Source organism: Lepidochelys kempii, chromosome 19 (assembly GCF_965140265.1).
Source record: "Lepidochelys kempii isolate rLepKem1 chromosome 19, rLepKem1.hap2, whole genome shotgun sequence".
Taxonomy (NCBI): domain Eukaryota; kingdom Metazoa; phylum Chordata; order Testudines; family Cheloniidae; genus Lepidochelys; species Lepidochelys kempii.
This window is the reverse complement of record NC_133274.1, coordinates 3,220,328-3,241,108: the sequence shown is the minus strand read 5'-3', so window position 1 is coordinate 3,241,108 and position 20,781 is coordinate 3,220,328. Positions and strand designations below refer to the sequence as shown.

The following is a 20,781-nucleotide window of genomic DNA, read 5'->3' as shown; positions in this document are numbered from 1 at the left end:
CTGCAAGCAATATACAGAATAGAGATTAAATTTATAATTAATTGATACTTTTATACTTTAGCAAGATAACTAGATTTACCTAAAATTTTTGAAGCATCATTGTCATGCATGCTAGATACTTTTCAATACAATACACTTTTTATCCAAAATATTTGCAGCAGCAAAAATTGAATAAATTGGTGTTTGGGTAACTGAAGGGAACAAGTAAGATCTCATGTCATGGGGCAAGTGGTCTGAATGAGAGTTTTGGTTAATCAATGGCTGGGTGAATGAGGTTGGACAGTTTTATATGATCCTTAGTTTTTGTTTTTAGTGAAAAGGAGGACACTTACCAGAACGCTTATGCAGCTCTGTTGGTGGTGGTTTTATTTGTAGATGCAGATTAAAAATTGAAGAGTTTTTGTAACATGGAAACTTCTCCTTTCCCCAGGTAAGAAGTGCAAACTATGATGCAGATCCATTTGTTCAGGAGTTTCAGTTTAAAGTTCGGGATGAGATGGCCCATGTGACAGGGCGCGTGCTTCCAGCTCCAATGTTGCAGTATGGAGGACGGGTGAGAATTTTGTTGTTTTTCCTTTTTTTATATCTTGCTGTACAATAAACCACAGATGACTCTCCATGTAAAACTGAAAACTTTGGGAGAGCTCAGTTCCCTTGTAATATTGCAGCAGCTCAGAATTTGATTGTGATTGCAAGGGCTGTTTTCCTAAAATAGAAAATAGTGGGTTTTTTCTCTCACTGTTTCAATCAGTTGAATATCAGCATATTTCTTCTATCTCCGTAGAATCGAACAGTGGCAACCCCAAGCCATGGCGTATGGGATATGCGAGGGAAACAGTTTCACACTGGTGTTGAGATCAAAATGTGGGCCATAGCTTGCTTTGCAACGCAGAGACAATGCAGAGAAGAAATACTGAAGTAAGGCATGTCATAGTTCAGGCATTGTACCATTCTTTCAGTGAACCCATCAGCTTCAAAATTCTAAGATGAAAAGGAGGACTTGTGGCACCTTAGACTAACAAATTTATTTGAGCATAAGCTTTTGTGAGCTACAGCCCACTTCATCGGATGCATTCACGAAAGCTTATGCTCAAATAAATATGTTAGTCTCTAAGGTGCCACAAGTCCTCCTTTTTCTTTTTGCAAATACAGACTAACACGGCTGCTACTCTGAAAATTCTAAGATGGCACTTGCTACCTATCCAGTGCCCATTCTAGCCTAGTGTTCAGGCTGGGGTAGGCATTAGATTTGGAACACAAAACTACTTCTTTACTTCTGTGTTGGAGTTAGGAAAATCTACCATCTTTGCAGCTGAAACTGTACTTCAATACGGTGCATTAAGTGTTTCTCCTTCTGTGGTGTTGCTACGATGGGGCATGCTACTTAGTGCGTTTGTCCTAAAGCATACCTTATGGAGTCCTAAAGCCCTATAAAGTTTGCCTTCTCTAACCTTTCATAATGGTATTTTAAGACTGATCCTTCTAATCAGAGTACAGTGCTGCCATAAGAGCCCATCAGCACTCTGCTTAGTTTCCCTTGAGCAGCACACATTTTTTTCTCTCCCCTTCCACTTTGTCTGCTAGATGTGGATGCTGTTGTTGAAATTCAGTAAACTGCGTTCTGTTTCACTAGGGGTTTTACAGATCAGCTGCGCAAGATTTCGAAGGATGCAGGGATGCCGATCCAAGGCCAGCCATGTTTTTGCAAATATGCACAGGGTGCGGACAGCGTGGAGCCAATGTTCCGACACCTTAAAAACACCTACTCCGGGCTCCAGCTCATCATTGTCATCCTGCCAGGGAAAACACCTGTGTATGGTAAGGGAATAACGTAAGGGGAGGGGTATATGTTTTTGCTCAAGTGTGCTAGTTGGTGTACTTGCTCCTCAGCTTGTAAGAGGCTAAATTCTAGATGATGGTCCTTTAGTCATCCGAAACCAGATGCTTTATCGTAAGCTGTAAGGAACTGGAAGACAGGTCATGGCATGCATTTGAATTGGAAGTTGATAGGGCAGAATGTAAATTTGACTAATAGTGGCTTTGGCTGCATTCTGTTCTCTGCCTGAATTTCAAACAGGCTTAAAAATCTTAATACATTTTAAAAAAATGTAAATTAATGCTTGCTTCTCAGCGGAGGTGAAACGTGTGGGAGATACGCTGTTGGGGATGGCCACGCAGTGCGTTCAAGTCAAGAATGTCATTAAAACATCTCCTCAGACTCTCTCAAACCTGTGCCTAAAGATTAATGTTAAATTAGGAGGAATCAACAACATTCTTGTACCTCATCAACGGTAAGAATCTCTAATGGGGGCCAATCTGGGATTTATTCTTGTGTCTATTTTCAGTTTGATATTTAACATCCAAAATTAACCTTTGGAAAGGGGGTTATGTGCAAAATGGTATGTTGTTTGTGAAACCAAAGATGCTGCTCTTGGCATTACAACATTGCATCTCACAGCACATCCTGGTTCAGCAGTGACCTCCAGGATTCATAGAATATCAGGGTTGGAAGAGTCCTCAGGAGGTCATCTAGTCCAACCCCCTGCTCAAAGCAGGACCAATCCCCAACTAAATCATCCCAGCCAGGGCTTTGTCACGCCTGACCTTAAAAACTTCTAAGGAAGGAGTTTCCATCACTTCTTCCTACCTGATCTGGTAAGTGGAGACTTGGGTCATATTGAAGCTCTCCCCAGTAGGTGTCAAAATGGCTGTTAAGTCTCTGAATCGGAAGGTTGTAAATCAAATCCCCATTTGAGATGTTGGGTCACTACCCAGTACTTGAGGAGAAATGAATGAGAGGAGATCCTGGTGTTCTAGAGGTATTGTTTTTGAATGGAAGTATTAAGTTAAGATTCCATCTGGAGAGGCTGTCTGGGTAGAAGTGTAGGATACCACAGCATTCTTCAGAGAAGATCACAGTGCTCAGCCAACAGACAAATCCTGCTGTCCTGTGTGCTGTTAACAATGACAGAGGATGTACTATGGGTCTTTCACCTCCTGCTGCTGCATAATAAGTCCTCTAGATCCTCCTCCTGCTAGTGTATGATGGTTCGGTATACTGTATTCAAATGCTTTGTCCCAGTCAATTTTAAATGTTTCAAGTGACGAGGCTGCTTCTACCTTGCTTATGAGACCTTTGTTCTAATAGATCTCACTGATTAGAAGCTTCTCCTGATAATGGCTCACTGGCCAGGGTCACTGTACTCCTAGTCTAGTCTGTAAACATTTCCACTATCTTAGAACAAACAGTCTACTGCAAGCAGAGACCTTAGTATCCACCCTGGAGACTGAGCATTTGGCCACCTTAGCTCCAAGTGTCACTAGAACAGATTTATTCTTGGAAAAAGTGGAGTATGCAGAAGGTAATGTGGTGGTCCAGAATAACCTCTTGCAAGTTCTCTCTGGAGACTGTTTCTGAAAGCTCTGTGCCCAGGTATCGATAGCCAAAGTGACACATGAAGCACATAGTCCATTCTCTAGTCCCATGAGAATGGATTGCAAGTGTTAACATGCCTCCTTGCTACTCATACCACATCACCCAGAACAGTGTGTACTCTAGCTATGTTTTCTGGCATTGTACAGTGTACATTGTACAGTGCCTTAGCACAATGGAGCTCCATTCTTGATTGGCCTCTAGGTACTACCCTAATCAACATGATTGATAACAATCACGATATGTCTTTGTAGAGAATTATTTTGAATTATTTTAACCATGCATCATGGTTTTTAAACTAATTTCTGTAATAGCATTGTATTAGCAGTAAACAGGGATGTATTTTGGAATGACTATTAGAGTGTTTAGGAAAAGTTCACCACAATGTGCCTGACACTGATTGTGTTGTCTAAACATAGTCTTCTGAATGTCTGGTAGAAATGTCATCTCCTTTACTACCCATACTCAAGTTAAGAAACAAAAATCAGGATTTAGAAGTTTAATTGTAGGTGAATGGCTGGTGCAAGGTTGACTTGTCACTTTTTTTTGTTTTTAAAGACCTTCTGTGTTCCAACAACCGGTGATCTTCTTGGGAGCAGATGTCACTCATCCGCCTGCTGGGGACGGAAAGAAGCCTTCCATTGCTGCTGTAAGTCCAATGAAATTGTCTTAGTTCTCATATGTTATGAAAAGGTGAGAATAGAAAATGCAGCTACATTTATGAGAGGACTGAAACTTCATAAATTAATTCATCGACTTTTGATGTGGCTTTCATTTTCCTTTGTATATTCCAGTTCTCCACATACAGAAATCAGATATCTTCTTGAAGACAAAAGTACTGCTTAAAATTTCCGATTAATGCTTTTTAGTGTTCTAATATACTTATTGAAGATGACATTATGTCAGTGGTGCTATTAAATAATAGTTCTATGAGAGAACATAACTGAATTGTAAGTGCTCTAAATTCTGAAAAAAAACATGCATCTCTAATAGTTAAACTAACAAAATGCTGCTGTTTATATTTAAACAAAGATGATTTTATGAGACTGGTGTTGGCAGGAAGTTCTTCAATAATTTTCTGCTTTTCAGCCTGGGAAGGACAAGTGGGCTGTAAGGCAAAATCTTTAGACACTTGGGTACCCATGCTGCTTTTTGCTACGTTATCTGCTATATTTCCCAGAATGGAAGGGGGACTATTCAGAGTTCTTAATGAAGAAGCAATGAACCAGGGGGAGTTTTTTCTTGAATTACTAAAGTGGGGGTAGAAGAGGAAATATTGCATTGCCAACAAAAGAAGAAGAATAATTCCAAGGCAGATATAAAATAGGTTTTTTGTGAAGGGCTGGTAAAAGGCAAGTTTCAAACATGTTCCTGTAAAAGGTTTAAGATTTCTAAACACACATCTTACAATAAATTCTGTGCCATTTGCTTAAATGATCTGACTATTCTCTTCTTAAAACAAACCTTTAAATTTAAAACCTCTTCACTTTTCCCTGGTAAAATACTTTGTATCAATTCCACATGGATCTTTCACATTCTCATTTCCCCCCCCTCTCCCCCCGCACACATATAGGTTGTAGGTAGTATGGATGCTCATCCAAGCAGATATTGTGCCACAGTGAGAGTTCAAAGACCTCGGCAGGAGATTATCCAAGATTTGGCCTCCATGGTAAGAGAACTTCTCATCCAGTTCTACAAGTCAACACGATTCAAACCCACACGTATCATCTTCTACAGGGATGGGGTTTCTGAAGGACAATTTCGACAGGTTCGTTACACTTGAATTTTTTACTGTGGTAAGATTTGAATTGAGCAATGTTATAGTTCCATTTTTCACACTCAGAGTTAAGATGTAGCACCACAATGTATTGGCCACGCTTCTTATGGAAGCGTGAAATCCCAACTAGGGAATCCCATTAGGTGGAAACTGCTTGGAATTCTTAAGATTGGGGGCTGAGGAAAGTAATGATATATTCTATCAAATGGATGAAAAATGTGTTTCCTTGTTGAGAAGCTGACCATTTAGAGCCATAGATGAGTATAGACTTCCTACAAATTACTAATATTGCATAACAGACATGAGACAAGTGTTAACTACAGAGTGCTATTTACTAGACACAGTGTTCAGAGTACAATGTAAGAGTCAATTAATCTATTGTTTCTGGCCTGTAGGTGTTGTATTATGAGCTGCTAGCAATTAGAGAGGCTTGCATCAGTCTGGAGAAAGATTACCAGCCAGGAATAACCTACATCGTAGTACAGAAACGACACCACACGCGATTGTTCTGTGCGGACAGAACTGAAAGGGTAATCCTTAGCCCATTCCAGTGTACTTGCCTATGTGAAAAGGTTAAGGAAGAGAAGATTGTGCTAGTATTTTTGCTAACTGTACAAATGTACAAACTGTACAAAATCCACTTCATGTATTCCTCACATTCAAAGGAAATGCTCAAGATTGACAGGTGCAAAAAATGATCCCCAACTTATTTTGTCTTTGAAGATCTTATTTTATTCTAAATTTAGTTGTAAAACTTCAGCTGATGACCCTGGGCAGTTCTTGTAGAATTCCAGGTGTTTGTGTCATTTAGAAGAAAGCTAAATATCTTGAAATACTATTTGATACAGGCTCTAAAAAGATGTTAAATACAAGAGAATGTGAAACCATAAAGGACTTTATTTCAGTCAAGTTTACTTGTTTTCTGAGTGATCTAATGCAGACTGGATGGGTACACAGACCAAAATATACATAGTTAAATCTTTAAGTACTTCCCCCTTCTGAAGACAGGTGGAGCTGAAAGTGCTGTGGATGCAGCATGCTTAACTTTAGAGAGAAAAGGGGAGTGCTTTGTCCAGAGCAAACATCCCAGATCATTACATTTGCTTATTCGAAAGGGAGGGGTTACGGTGCGGGCTCCATTTACTGAATGCTGTATACTCTGAATGGATTGTTGTGTTTTAAAGTTACGATCGGATGACATAAGAACGTCATAATTTTTTATTGCTTTATTTTCTGAAAAATTGACTAGCTAATATTGCTTTCATCACAACACCTCTGTAGGTTGGAAGAAGTGGCAACATTCCAGCTGGAACAACTGTAGATACAGATATTACACACCCATACGAGTTTGATTTTTACCTCTGTAGTCATGCTGGAATACAGGTAAGATTCCTTCCTTTATAAATGAATACATTTGGCTACAGCAAGTATTTTTTTCCTTTTTTGAAAATATACCTACACACACACACACAATTGTATGTTAGACAAACATCTTCTCGTTCTGTTTCCTTGAGAGCTGTGAAACCTGTCTCTGGGACCAGCACTACCAATGACTTACTTAACTGAGCTGTTAGGTACCTTTTATTTTCATAATCTGTTTTGATGTGAGGTTGGCTCATTTGAAGAGGAAGTAATGAACCCTCCTCATATACATTAGGAAAATAGAACACTATGTTAAACATATTTAGTTGTAATGAAATGAACACTGTTTGTGTTTGAGAACTTGATTCAATTTGAGGATTGAAAGCAGCCTTGAAAATTAGTTGATTTAAGCCTAGACTGATGGTAAACTATAGGATAATAAAATTGAATCTAGCAGTTTGGTGTTGCTAGCAGTGCAATGGGGATCCAACTTAATGAGGCAAATTGCATCAAAATACTGAGTTCAGAAGAATGGAAGAAGTTAAACTCTTCAGAGTTTTAAGTTCTGTTCTTTATGAAATCTTTGACCAAACTGCAGGGAATTTTGGTGGCATGCAGCAAGTATATTCTGAGGTTTTTTTGTTTGAATCACTGATTGCTCTAAACAAAGATAGGTACTATGTTTGCCCTTCTCCCATCCTCCAGGATTTTACCCATCTTCCATGAGTTCTCAAAAATAATTGTTAATGGTTTCTGAGATTACTTCTACTAGTTCCTTAAGTATCCTAAGATGAACTTCATCAAACCCTGCCTGATGGATTTAGTTTACCCAAAGGAAGGGTAGGAGGGTGAGTTAATCATGGTTTAGAAGTACCTACATGAGGAGGAGATTTCTGGTAGTGGTGGGGAAGCTGATAAATTTAGCAGTGACATAATAAGCTCAAATGGCTCGGAGCTGAAGCTAGACAAATTCAGACTAGAAATAAGGTGCAAATTTTTAAGTGGTAGTAACTAACAATTGGAACAATTTACCTAATGTGGTGTGCATTCTGTCACTTGAAGTATTTAAGAGATACTGTTGTTCAACCAGAAGTTATGGGCTAGATGTAGGAATTGCTGGGTGAAATTCTCTGGCTTGTATTATGCAGGAGGTTAGACTGGATGATCATAATAATTTCTCCTGGCCTTAAAGTCTGACTTGACACATATGAGAGAGCCAGACAAGTGAACTGATATTCCCTTCTCCATAGGGTACCAGCCGTCCCTCACACTATCATGTTTTGTGGGATGATAACTGTTTTACTGCAGATGAACTTCAGCTGCTGACTTACCAGCTCTGCCACACATATGTGCGTTGCACACGATCTGTTTCTATACCTGCACCAGCGTATTATGCTCACCTGGTAGCATTCAGAGCAAGATACCATCTTGTGGACAAAGAACATGACAGGTAAACGAAAACACAAGTGCTTATATTTATATCCTCTTTCAGCCCTCAGCCCCAAACCCTTTCCATGGTGTCAGGCTTTAGACTATCTGACTAGATCAGCAGTTCCCAAACATTTTTGCTGCATGACCTCATTTTCACAGGTACTGCTTCCTGTAATCCCAGACAGTCTGGAGGATGCTGATTAAAAAAGGCATCCTCCATGCAGCGTGGCCTTTCACACACCATTTGTGCAAGGTCATGCTGCATGGAGGACGCCATTTTGCTTTACAAAATGGCATTCTCTGCACAGTGTGCCCTTGCACACACATGGTGTAAGATCACACTGCATGGACAGTGGGGGAGAAGGGGGGCTTTTTTTGTAGAGCAAAATAGCATCCTCCATGCAGCATGACATCGCATGTACAATGCATGTGAGGTCATGTGTGAAAGATGTCATTTTGCAAAATGGCGTCCTCCGCACGCTCAGGATTGCCACAACCCCATCTGCTCACGGTGGAGTGACCCCACTTGGGGTCGTGACCCACAGTTTGGGAACCACTGCTGTTGATGATACACGCTGAGCAGTAGCTTAATTTATCACCTGTGGGGCTGGCCTTCAAACACATTTCCTTACTACTACCACTATACATAAGTGTATAGTGTGGTGTTCAATTTCTGTTATATAAAGTATTTAAAGTTTAAGATTTTAAAGAAAGTTTTTGTTTAATGAACATTGTTACCTGGAGATGGGCCAAAAGACTCATGTGCATTAAATTCTAATCCTGAAACCAGAAATACTGCCATGAATGAGGTGAGTGGTAATAATGCTTTCCCCTTGTCGAATTCCTTTCATTTTAAGGTTTCAAAGTGCTTTATAAATATTAAGCCTCAAAAGCACCAGGCAGGGTAAGAAGTAGTATACATATTTTATGGATGGGCTAGCCAAGCTACAGAGGTGAAGGGACTTGCAGAAGCCATGAAGTAGCTGACAAAGCTGAGTAGACCCCAGGAGTTCTCACCGTACTCTGCTCTAAAAAATTGTCATGTTCCCTTCCTGAGTGTTGAAATAATGCAGTGCTGGTAAATAATGATGGCCATTCAAATTGAAAGGGTTTCTGCTAGTTTTAATATTTCTCGCTTTGTTTTGCAGTGCTGAAGGAAGCCATGTTTCAGGACAAAGCAATGGGAGAGACCCACAGGCCCTTGCTAAGGCTGTACAGATTCACCAAGACACCTTACGCACCATGTACTTCGCTTAAATAAATCAATAAAATCGGAGCATACTCACCGAAAGGAAGAACTGAAAAATTAAGCCACATACAATGTATGTTTCCGGTGGGGTCAGTTTATGGGGTGCGCCTCCGATCATGCTGAAGCCGACACTGTGCAGGGGCAAGGGGCTAATCCTTAAATTGACACGAGGAGGATTGTTTACTTCATCGAGGAACACAGCACTATTATGCAATATGAAACCAGCCAACTGCTTTTTTGGGGCGGTCTTCTGTAGGAAGTGCCGTTGTCATCAGTTATTTTTTTTATTTCTTGTAGTCTAACCCTTTTATGCCTTTACCTCAAGTTGCTTGGCAGCACAACTATCTTTGCAAAAAAAAAGTTAATGATGTAGTTAAAAAAAAACACAAACGACCTATAGAGCAATCACAATGATTGTTGAGGGGGGAAGTGTGCAAGAAATAGCCTTTTGTCTTTACCCAAATGCATTGAGGAGGCTTTCTCTCATTTTTGCCATCAGCATTTGAATGGGAACATATCCAAGTACATTTCAATGTACAGCACTAACTAGAAAAAATTAGGGGAAGGGTTTTGCACACATTGGTCCATTAATCTGAACGTAATTTAGCCAACTGCTGCCTTTGTGTCTTTCTTCACAGTTTGGAGTCCTCAACTCCAATAGCTCCCTTTAAAAAAAGCTAGTGGTGTCTGTGCAGCAGTAGTGATCCAAACTCTTCTTGCTCCCTGGTGAGTTTACTAAAGCTGCTGTTTTACCTTGTCCAGAAGTTTCAACTAATGCTCTATCTGGCAAGTCGTAAATATATTTTGAGCTTCATGCAAGATCAGATGTTCCTTGTTTTATGGGTTACACACAGTAAACACCAGAAACAAAACTTTAGAGTTGAGGTCTTTATTTGCTAGTTTACTTGCTGCCTCTTACACCTTAATGTGATTTCATACATGTGTGTGTTTTTGAAGTTTAGCTTCTTTTTCTTTTATATTTATTAGAATAATAATAATGCTTTAATTTAATTATTACAGAACATATGGGCAACATCAATTTTTATTTTTAGAAATGTAACCATGTTTATTTTAAAAAAACAACTGACAACTTGTTTTTGCTATCTTTTAGTGCAATAAGCCGTTCTAAAGGAAAAATGTGTCCGTTTAGCTGTATTAAAGCGGCGTTTGTACCACTAACTGTGGGAGAATGGACACCTCCACAATTTTAAAAGGACAAAGTAAAAGCCTTAATTTCAAAAGGAAAGTTTTATAGTCATCAGGAGTCATGCATGTTCCTTTTCTAAATCAAACCAGCTAAGAACAGCAAAACCTTTGCTTCTAGGATTCTGCAAGCTTTAATATTGGCAATCAATGCAGTATTTTGATTTAACAAAGGAATTGTGTACATTTTTGGGTTTAAGAGACTGCAGTTATTTGAACTCAAGTGAAGACTTTTAATTGAAGATCCAGGTTCAGATGCTTTCTTTAATGTAGCTGACATTAATCATAAAAAATGTCTTAAGAAGTTAATGAAGTTCTTAAGCAATTTTTGCTTATTTCATATTTAGTGGCTTTCCTTTTAAAATTAAGATGTTGGTGGCTTCATTTCACTTTACAAATAAATTAAGAGGGCTGGGATAATTTTAACAAGTTAAATCACTGAAATGTGAAACAAAACATTAATGGGACTTTTGTTCATTCCACTTTAAAGTTAAAACAAGTATTTTAAAGATGATAGAGATGAGCATGTATTCAGTACGTCTGGGCATCGGGGAGTTTTGCACTTTGTAACCTCGTGAACTGCATTTTTGACTGTTTTATTTGCACTGGTTCATAGTATATATGCATATATACTGCAGATTGTTTTTATGGGCATTGCTGTTATCCCAGCCCTTCTAAACTCCACCTGCTCTTCACACGAAAACCAATGGGTTTGTTTAAGTATCTCATTTGTCTCTTGTCCTTCTTATGTAATCCACTATATTTGCCAATTTACTGTATTTTGAGCCTAAAATCTGAGCCCATTTTGCTTTAACAGGCATGCATTTCTCCCATTTCTGCCAGAAAACTAAGTACTGTATTTTGTGCATTTGTACATTGTATTGAAATGTATGTAGTGCTGTTCACAACACTGTCTCAAAGCGCTTTACTAAATAGTTGGTGTATATACATATATATTTTTCTCCCAATATCAAGAAACATAATGCAAAGAAACTAATTTTTTGCATAGTTTAAAATTGCACTGGAAATGGTCATGCTGGTGGGCAGTGTACCTAGCGGCTTGGCAGAAAAGGGGACTATTATAACAGATCTCTGTGTAGCCAACAAGCTCTTAGGAGTCTCTTTCATTGATAGCGGGATTATATTCATTCATCAGTGGGACTGCAGATTCCTAACTAAATTGTGTCCCAGTGTTCTCTGGCTGCTTCATGCACTTATCTTTCAGCTCCTTTGAATAAAACTGCTGCAGGGATGTCAATATAATGAAATGATTGGAGCAAGATGGTTTCCAAACAAATCTCTCTATCTTTTATTCTGTAACTTGTCAGAAGTAACTCTTAGAAGAGCTCTAGCTAGTAGACCCATTTATAAAAGGCCCAGGTTTGGCTTTTTATATAAGATTAATTTTTTTAAAATTGAAGGGGCTTTTTTAGAAAAACCTGCTTTACAAGGACTTTTTGTGAACTGGCATTTTGATGAAAAGCCCTTTTTAAAAAAATATGGCCTTTAACTCTTCTTTTAAAGACACTATATAGTTTCTAGTCTGCCTACACTCAGTGACTATGATTTGAAAGTTTTACGTTACTTTGCTTGCTGCTTTCACCAAAAATTTAAATATATGTAAAAATCCATTGGGGAAATGACTTTAAAACGTTTGCTCAGCAGGCCAGTGTAACTGGTTTTCATGTGAAGAGAAGTTGGGAGTTTTAATCTCTATATTCTTAGTTTTGCAAATGTCTACATAAAGTGCCGATACGTATATTTGTATTACAATATCAAGTTACTGGCGTTGTGAGGGCCACACGTTTATGATACTGTAGCTGCTATATTTATTTAAATGGAGACGGACAATTACTGCACTAGGAAATGAGGAGATGAGCAGGAACCAAGGCTTAGAGTTAGATGTGGTATCTCGTTTTTCAAAAGAAAATTAACAGTGTGAAATACCAAGTGTAACAAAGGGTGCTGTCATTTTAATTGAGATTAAATAGCCAGATATTCTTCCTTTGTCTAAAGACTTATATATATTTTGATGTTTGCAGTTTAGGGGGTGGGGGGGATAAATGGTACCTCATCTGTGGTGGCAGTTTCCAGTATATTTTCATGGGAGTATATCGATTTTTTATTTTTGTACCTTCTCTCCTTTAAAGAAAAGTTTTTCTCGAGTTTTATGTGCTTTTTAGAGAAATCTCAAGTGCAACACACATGATCCCTTTATCTTTCCAGGAGCACTCTGTATATAGCCCAAACAGGGATGTGGGCAAAGGCTGACAGTTCCATTTTGCGGAAACATTGGCCTCATTTGTGCATACATCTGTCTAAAACAGTGGTTCCCAATCTTCTCAGACACTGTACCAGTTTACCAGACTAAGACTTTACTTTGTACTAACAAGTGCCACTAACCTCCCAAACAACGGGGGCATACACTTGGACACCCAGCACAAAATTTGGGGTGGGCAACCAAGGATGCTAGCCCCACACACCTGAAATAACAATACTGGTACATGTACCAATTTGTAGGAACCACAGTCCTAGAAATGACAGTGCTTCTCCTAAGGTTAACAGAAGGGTTTTTGATAATGGCGGTTACTTTAAATATGTGATCTAGTGATTAGTGGATGCAACTTTGGAAAGAATTCTTAGTAGTTTGAATTGTTAAACTCTTGCTACATCTGCTAACAGCACGACTGACAACTCCACTCAAACAAAGCAGCTTTGCTTTGTGGGGCACTTCCACTGTGGCCATTTTACTCAGGATTGTTAGATGGCTGTCAAATGTTAAACCATTTAGTTGAAATTATGCAAAGGTTATTTCCCTAGGATTCTTTTTGAGATGCTTTTAGATGGTAGTTTAGCCCTTGTAACCGCTTTTAAGTTAAAATGGATTCCTGAAGCTTGTCAGTCAAATTCTTTCAAGATGCCATTGGTCCTAAATTATTTCCATTTCTTCTTTTTGTGCAGATACTTGTTGTATCAATGTTTAGGCACAGGACATTAGGTGAATAATCACCTCTGTACACATCTTAGCTGCTTATGTTGGTTTTTTACTAGTGCTCAAATGCACAATAGTGTGAAATTTCCAAGCTTCAATTTCAAAAGTATGAGGCCTTTCTGGATTTACATTTTACTCGTACCTTGAAACTTGTCAGCCTTTGTGTTCTCAGTTTTGTGAACTGATGGGAAAACCTTTCTCAAAGCACTTTTCATAACAGAGAAATCAAAGAAGCACTGATTATATACATTGAAACCATAACTTTTCATTTCCAAATGGTCGTCTTGAAGTTTCTTTTCATGCCAGACAAATGCTCCATCAGCTGCAGCGTTGTGGAGTAAATGTAGCTGCCACTGGCCAGTTAATTTTATCAAATAGAAAATCCATGTAGATGTCAAAGGGACAAATATTCCTGGCTTATTTCCTACCCAAAGATGGTACTTGAATTTGACATTGTGTATGGGATACCATTTGTGTTTTGGCACATCTTTTAATTATAAAAACTTCACTTAGCCAATTCGCTCAGATATATATTATTTTTGTAAAAACGAAAAAAATTAGGTTAAGGCGAGTGCTAACCTCAGTGTTTTCTGCTAGTAGAAAATCTTTGTGACTTTACAATAGTTGTGAGGTGTGAATCTGATATGTACAGGACCCTATGTTTTACCTGTCTAGCAGAATCTCAAGAATATAATCACTAGAACACTGAGGTTTAAAATTAGTTTGTGGCCTGAGAAGCCTATGGGAAGTAGTGGGGGTGGCGGGTAGGTGAAGGTTTGCAAAGAAGCAAACCAACGAAGCATCACCGTTACAGAAACTAGGGAGTTGGCGGAGAGACTCCATACCAATCACCTTTCCAGCCATGTGCCCCTGACTGTGTTAGAATTCTGTCTGAGATCCTCTCATTCTAACATGGGTAAAAAGAAAAGGAGGACTTGTGGCACCTTAGAGACTAACAAATTTATTTGAGCATAAGCTTTCGTGAGCTACAGCATGAAGTGAGCTGTAGCGCATGAAAGCTTATGCTCAAATAAATTTTAGTCTCTAAGGTGCCACAAGTACTCCTTTTCTTTTTGCGGATACAGACTAACTCTGAAACCTAACATGGGTCATTATTGTAGTATCCTGTTAAAGCAAAGAAGTTCCTCTGTTAAAACTTGGAGCAATTTTTAATTTTTTTTTTAAAGCAAGACAGTCCTCAGAAAGTGCCTTTTCAGAAGATGGTGCTGTAGATTTTTATGTTCAAATTGTACATGGCTGAAAATTTGAGAAAAATTATTGAAAATGCCAAGTGTTTGGTATCATTTTATATATCTTCAAGCAGCAGTTTCTGAGTCAGGACCAAGAATAACCGAGGAAGGGTATATTCAGAAGGAGGGAAAGGTATAGAGGAGCGATCACCAAATTCAACTTTTAGGCTTGAAGTAGTTTGGATTTTATTTAATGTAACTAACCACTTCCTATTTTAAAGGAGGATGCATTGGGGGAGGAAAGGGGGAGAAATAGCGCAGAACACTTCAGGCAGTGGTGTAGTTAATATTTAAATGGGATCATAGATGATCAAAGGACATGTCCTCATTTTTGGAGATGAAGTAAAATTCTCTGGAGGCTTATAATGAGATAGTAAGTCCTACTTTGAGTAGACTTCACCCAGCCTGTATTTTAAGAGAGTAATGTTTACATGCTAATGGAACTTCTAATGACTTAATAGGGACTTTTGATAATATAAGTGGTAAATGTGTTTGGATGATTGTTGGTGCCCTGTTTTTACTGTCCTTAAAGATGTTGTGGAACCCCTGTTGACTTTGGTGAGCATTCCTCCAGTCAGGAAGAGTTGTAGACTAGACTAATAAACACTGCACCTCAGTAACCTTGTAATGCTGCATAAAGTAATAATAATGGCAAAGTTCTGCCTTGATTTCACTGTAATGTGCTTGCACATGCCTGCAAAAATACACACACAACTTTCATTTTTGTAATGCCTTAATATCAGTTAAAAGATTTTTTTTTTTAAAGATGAGGTTTGTCCTTTATTGTGGTGTTTCCTTATATTTATTGGTAATTTGTGTGCAGCTTGTAGTTTCATGTGTTTGTCCTGAATGTTGCTTTTTAACAGTTTTTTTTTTTAGGAGGGAATTGTTTCTAGGTGTCTTTTTCTTTGTGAAATCATAACTTTACTAACGATTGAGGAGAAACTGAATGAAATGATCAGGACATAAAACAGTAGCTGGATTTGATTTAGAATTCTGATGTGCCCTTTTCTGTGTTCAGTTTATTACTGTAAATGCAGTACTGGTCTTTAACATATATAAAACAGTTCTAGATCATCTGAGAATACTGGTGTCTCTCTATATTAAGCAAGATGTTTTCAAGAGTCAGAAACATTAATCTGAGACTCCCACTTTTACTAATAGATGGCATATTTGCTGGAATTGTGGTTTATTCAGTAAATGTATCAGTTTTTTTAGTATGATTAAGCAGTGTCAGCACCTTTATTTTAAATATTAATTTGGAATTGCTCACTTAAGTTCAAGTAATTAATCTATTCAAATTGTAAAGTGGGCATAGTGATCCTTGCTTGAACTTTTAGGTCTTTAGGGAAAAAGAGCACTATCAAGTTAATCCATAATTAAAAATACTTGCTTATTACTTAATGTAGGTTATAAAAATGAATTTTAAAGATCTAATTTATTTTTCTCTGTTTTTGCTGTCCTTTGCTTCTAGTTCAACTTAGGCAAAGAAATTAGTTAGTTTATAGTAACTTTATAGTCAGAGCAATATTGGCATTTAAACCTTCCTCTACAGTGATTTCACCTAAACTGTTTTTTCTTTTAAATCATAAATTCCTGAAAGCATTTCTTGTTTAGGTTTTATTACAGTTTATTCCACAAAACCTAAATTCAGGGCCAAAACTACCTTACTTTTGTCCCGTTAGTAACAGCCATACCTTTATTTTACAGATTGAAAAGGACCAAAAAATCTTGTTCCATCATTTTTTCATGCAAAGGTAGACCCTGCATCTTTTTTTCCATTGCTCATAGCCAATTTTATATGACTTTTAACCAATCCAGAAGTTGCTGAGATCCAGTAAGATTTCAGTTCTTGTCTTCTTTGCTTTCCATACTTTGTAAATATGGCTACAAAAGTCTAAAGAGATGTAATAATTTAAATTTGGTGATATTGTTTTTATTGGGCACAAGCCCTTACTAATCAGTCATACCTGGATTAAGATGTACTGTGGCATATGTATGTAATTACAGTAGATCTGTATTACTCAGCGGCAAGTGTGTGATGTTTTAAAACATCCGGTTTAAGCTTAAACTAAAAAATTGCTGATGGTGCAGACACACTCTCATGAAATATTTTCAGTAGGAAAAATAATCTAGTGCATATATCTGTTTTTAATTCATCCTCCTTGCTGATAGAGACTTGGTGAGTGAACATTTTCTGGAATAAATTGTATTGTTGGTAACAGGTTGTGCTGGGGTGAATGATTAAACCAAGCTGACTGAATTGTATGTCAGGAGTCTTGTCACTTTTCTTTCCTATATTACTGAAGTAGAGAACAGATGGCCGTGATGACAGTCACATCAAACCAACAATAGAGAGCTGTCAAAAGCAGTGCAAAGGGGAAATTAGTGTTTATATTTAAAACTGCATAAGCAATGGAAAGCTAAGGTTTCAGCAAGAAACACGTGCGGCTCAGAACCTTGTGAACCTGTATTTTCATGTTTAGGTCACCAAAAGGAAAAGCCTCTTGCATTTGGCCACTTTAAAAACAACCACAGGAGGGGAAAGAGCTTTTTTCAAATGAGTGCCTGTGTTCCTTCTACCACATAAGAATGCAGAGAAGCAGCTAGTAATGCCCTTGGGCGCTGTACATTTGAATGTAAAATTATAAAGAACAACATTTTTATTTTGCTTTTACCTAAACACTGCTACTTTAAATACTTAGTTAAAATTCTGGTACATTGGTTCAATTTGAAACCCTACAGCCAAAAGATTTCATGGGTAAGACCATAACATTTAATTAGTGTTGAAGGTTGTTGGCCACAGTCTTCAGCAGCTGATACTGCAGTGTACATAGCCATCCAGAGACAGAGCAGTCAGTTGCAGTGTTCATCTTCCGTGGCATTGCAATTGGTGCTACTCATGTTCAGCTTTTAACCTACCTTCCCTTTTCCTCTAAACAAACTCACTCACCATATTATGCCCGCATGGGATATCCATTTCTATCTGCAACAATTTTGTTACCCTTTGGAAAACAAGGGTTTAGTTATTGGACTAGTGAGTGTTAAGGCAATGAGTGATGGTTTGTGGTGAAGCAACTGCTAATAGAGAAACCCAGGAAGGGTTTAAACAGAATTTTGCAGGGTAAGCTGCATTCTGCTCTGGTTCTTCAGAGAATTGGTAGGAATCTCAAAAGGTGATTTGAGCACTCTTAAAACATTTGTCTTGCAGGAATTATTTGAGCTGATACTGAGAACCCAGCAGGCATTTTGCCTTGGTTTCTGATCAAGAACAGAAGCTAGAAGACAATTTACGCTTGCAGCATTCCCAAATAGATATGCTATGGTTAAGATTTTCATGCACTAAACTTAAAACTGAGATCCTTCTTTCATTTTCCTTAGCCCACTGTTACAATGCTAATATTTTAAAATTTTCATGTCACTTTTTTGTTAAGGAATATGCACTCTGAATGGGATTATGCATGAATTTATAGAGTTTGTTACCCTTTCAGGTACTTTTTGAGCTAAAACAAGGAGTCCTCGTGGCACCTTAGAGACTAACAAATTTATTTTGGCATAAGTTTTCATGGGCTAGAACCCACTTCATCAGATGCATGGAGTGGAAAATAGTTTGTGTGTGTGTGTGTGTATGTATATATATATATATATATATATATATACGCACACGCACACAACATAACATGAAAAGATGGGAGTTGCCTTACCAAGTTGGGGGGGGGCAGTTTAATGAGAATTCAATTAACAGTAGAATATTAAGGGAAGAGAAATCACTTTTGTAGTGGTAATGAGGGTGGCCCATTTCAAACAGTTGACAAGAAGGTGTGAGTAACAGTAGGGAGAAATTAGTATGGTAAAATTAGATTTTGTAATGACCCATCCACTCCCAGTCTTTGTTCAGGCCTAATTCGATGGTGTCCAGTTTGCAAACTAATTCCAGTTTTGCAGTTTCACATTGGAGTCTGTTTTTGAAGTTTTTTTGTTGAAGAATTGCCACTTTTAAGTCTGTTATTGAGTGACCAGGGAGGTTGAAGTGTTCTCCTGCAGGTTTCTGAATGTTGTAATTCTTGATGTCAGATTTGTGTCAATTTGTTCTTTTGCATAGAGACTGTCCAGACACACATCTGCATCTGACCATTCACACACTTTGCTTGATTCTTATGGAGCCTGGCTGTTTTTTTTCCTGGCAACTATGAGGAACATTTAAGAATGTGGTATAACAAATGTAGGAGCGCAACAAACTGGCCTGATTTAAGTGGAAGCCTTGTGGTGAAAATTCTATGCCACAATTACCTCTGTAAAAATTATTTTGCCAGCAGCTAAGGTGGGGTTGGTCTATATAAAGAATTTTGTAATGTCTTGGGTGTGAAAGGTTTGAGAAGAAAAGTACCTTCTCTTCTATACCAAGGTACTAATATAGAGCAGATCTGTGTATACTACATGCAGTGCAAAAGCACTTACCTGTACCTGTTTCACCACTGAGTTCTGGATGCTAGATTTTAGAGTTGAAGCTGCTGTGAAGGTGGATTTTCAGAATGTGGAGGGAAAGTTTCAGATGGACCATACTGAAACAATTTTGAGACCAAAAAGAACGAGGAGTACTTGTGCCACCTTAGGGACTAACAAATTTATTAGGGCATAAGCTTTCGTGGTGGTTAGTCTCTGAGGTGCCACAAGTACTCCTCTTTCTTTTTGCTGATACAAACTAACATGGCTACCACTCTGAATTTTGAGACTGTGGCATGGTCTGTAGCCAGGCACTCCAGAATTCAAATTCTTGCTGTGACATAAACTCCCTCTGTGTCTCTGGGTTAGTCACTCTGCCTCAGTTGCACCATCTGTAAAATGTGGATAATACTGCACGCTGTTTTGTAAGGACTAGGTATTACATGTTTTGAAGATGAGTAATGCTATAGAAGTACTAAATTATTAATACATCTAAATTGAGGTACTTTTGTAAGTTTTCATCTCCATTTATCAGTCCTGTATTTTGTTTAATGTTTCTCCCATCTACCTGCTCTAGGGGTGGTGCCATGGACCCAAGGTGTGGTCTTCATGCACACGTCTTATCTGCTCTGGGAGTTACCTGTTGGGAAAGCCAGCAGTACTGGGTCTATAATGCTGACTTTGCACCTATCATTTTTCTGACAACAGGATTGTTTTATTGTTGCAACGTGTTCGGTAAAATGGAGAAGTCTGTGTAAACACAGATTTGCAAGAATAGCAATTAAAATATAGAATTATTGGCCAGTAAATTTTTTTTGTCTAAAGTTGCCCAACTGTGGAAGTCTCTCTTAAAAAATAAAATAATCTGTTCAAACACCCAGTTCTTTACAATAGAAAAATGCAGGTTGTGCAAGGTTCTGTTCATTTTGGCATATCAGCCCGTCAGTTTTCCATTCGAGGGGTGGATAGTGCCAGATTTGAAGAAGGTTTTTGAAATTCTGTTGTCACGTGGTAAATTAACAACATGGAAAGGTTAGTACTGCTGTGCCAGGCAAGTAAAGTGACATATTGCAAGATTTCATTAAGTGATAGGAAGGCTATTAGAAGGAAGACAGTTTAGCCTTTTGATGTCAGATAACTTCACTGAATGTTGGCTTCATTGGGCTGTTCTGTTTTGTGGACCCTAATATAACCCTTTCCACCTTGGTTGTAGGTTTTACTGTGTTTTGGACACAGTTTGTGTTAGAGGAAAGTGTACTCATCTCTCCAAGTGAAGCTTTGCAGCGTTGATTCTGGCTTTAAGAGTTTACCTGAAGATAAGTGCTGCTCCTTAAAATATTACATTTCAGCTCAGTTCTGCAGACGGTAACAATTTTAAGTGTATAGCCTCTGGGTACAGTAACTGTACTGATAAAAACCAATCTTCTGTTGCTGGCATTCACTTAGCAGGGTTCTCCCATATGATTAGCAGTACTGACGTACAGTAATTTGTTTCACATGTCAGGTGATAAAATGAGTATTGGGCTCACAGGGTATAGATTCATTTGACAGAGATTCTTATTTCCCTTGGTGTGAACAGTTTGGCGTTCCTGCATAGACTGCTCATGGATAAATAGCATTGGCATTCTGTGTGGGAAAGCG

General features: G+C 38.2%; 1 protein-coding gene across 5 annotated transcripts in view; it reads left to right on the top strand.

The window, feature by feature from the left end:
* The window catches only part of AGO3 (argonaute RISC catalytic component 3), a 65,375-nt gene that overhangs the window by 42,492 nt on the left and 2,102 nt on the right, over window positions 1–20,781 (top strand). For 2 of the 5 annotated variants that reach the window (XM_073317893.1, XM_073317892.1), the window contains 10 exons: window positions 431–553; window positions 785–918; window positions 1,634–1,818; window positions 2,132–2,291; window positions 3,992–4,082; window positions 5,007–5,201; window positions 5,606–5,740; window positions 6,492–6,593; window positions 7,823–8,022; window positions 9,152–12,456. In XM_073317893.1, the coding sequence (XP_073173994.1) occupies window positions 431–553; window positions 785–918; window positions 1,634–1,818; window positions 2,132–2,291; window positions 3,992–4,082; window positions 5,007–5,201; window positions 5,606–5,740; window positions 6,492–6,593; window positions 7,823–8,022; window positions 9,152–9,260 (1,434 nt within the window). In that variant the 3' untranslated portion in view covers window positions 9,261–12,456. Of the gene's footprint in view, window positions 1–430; window positions 554–784; window positions 919–1,633; window positions 1,819–2,131; window positions 2,292–3,991; window positions 4,083–5,006; window positions 5,202–5,605; window positions 5,741–6,491; window positions 6,594–7,822; window positions 8,023–9,151; window positions 12,457–20,781 lie in introns of those variants that run through there. The other 3 variants (XR_012155648.1, XM_073317894.1, XM_073317896.1) reach the window with 3 other exon arrangements.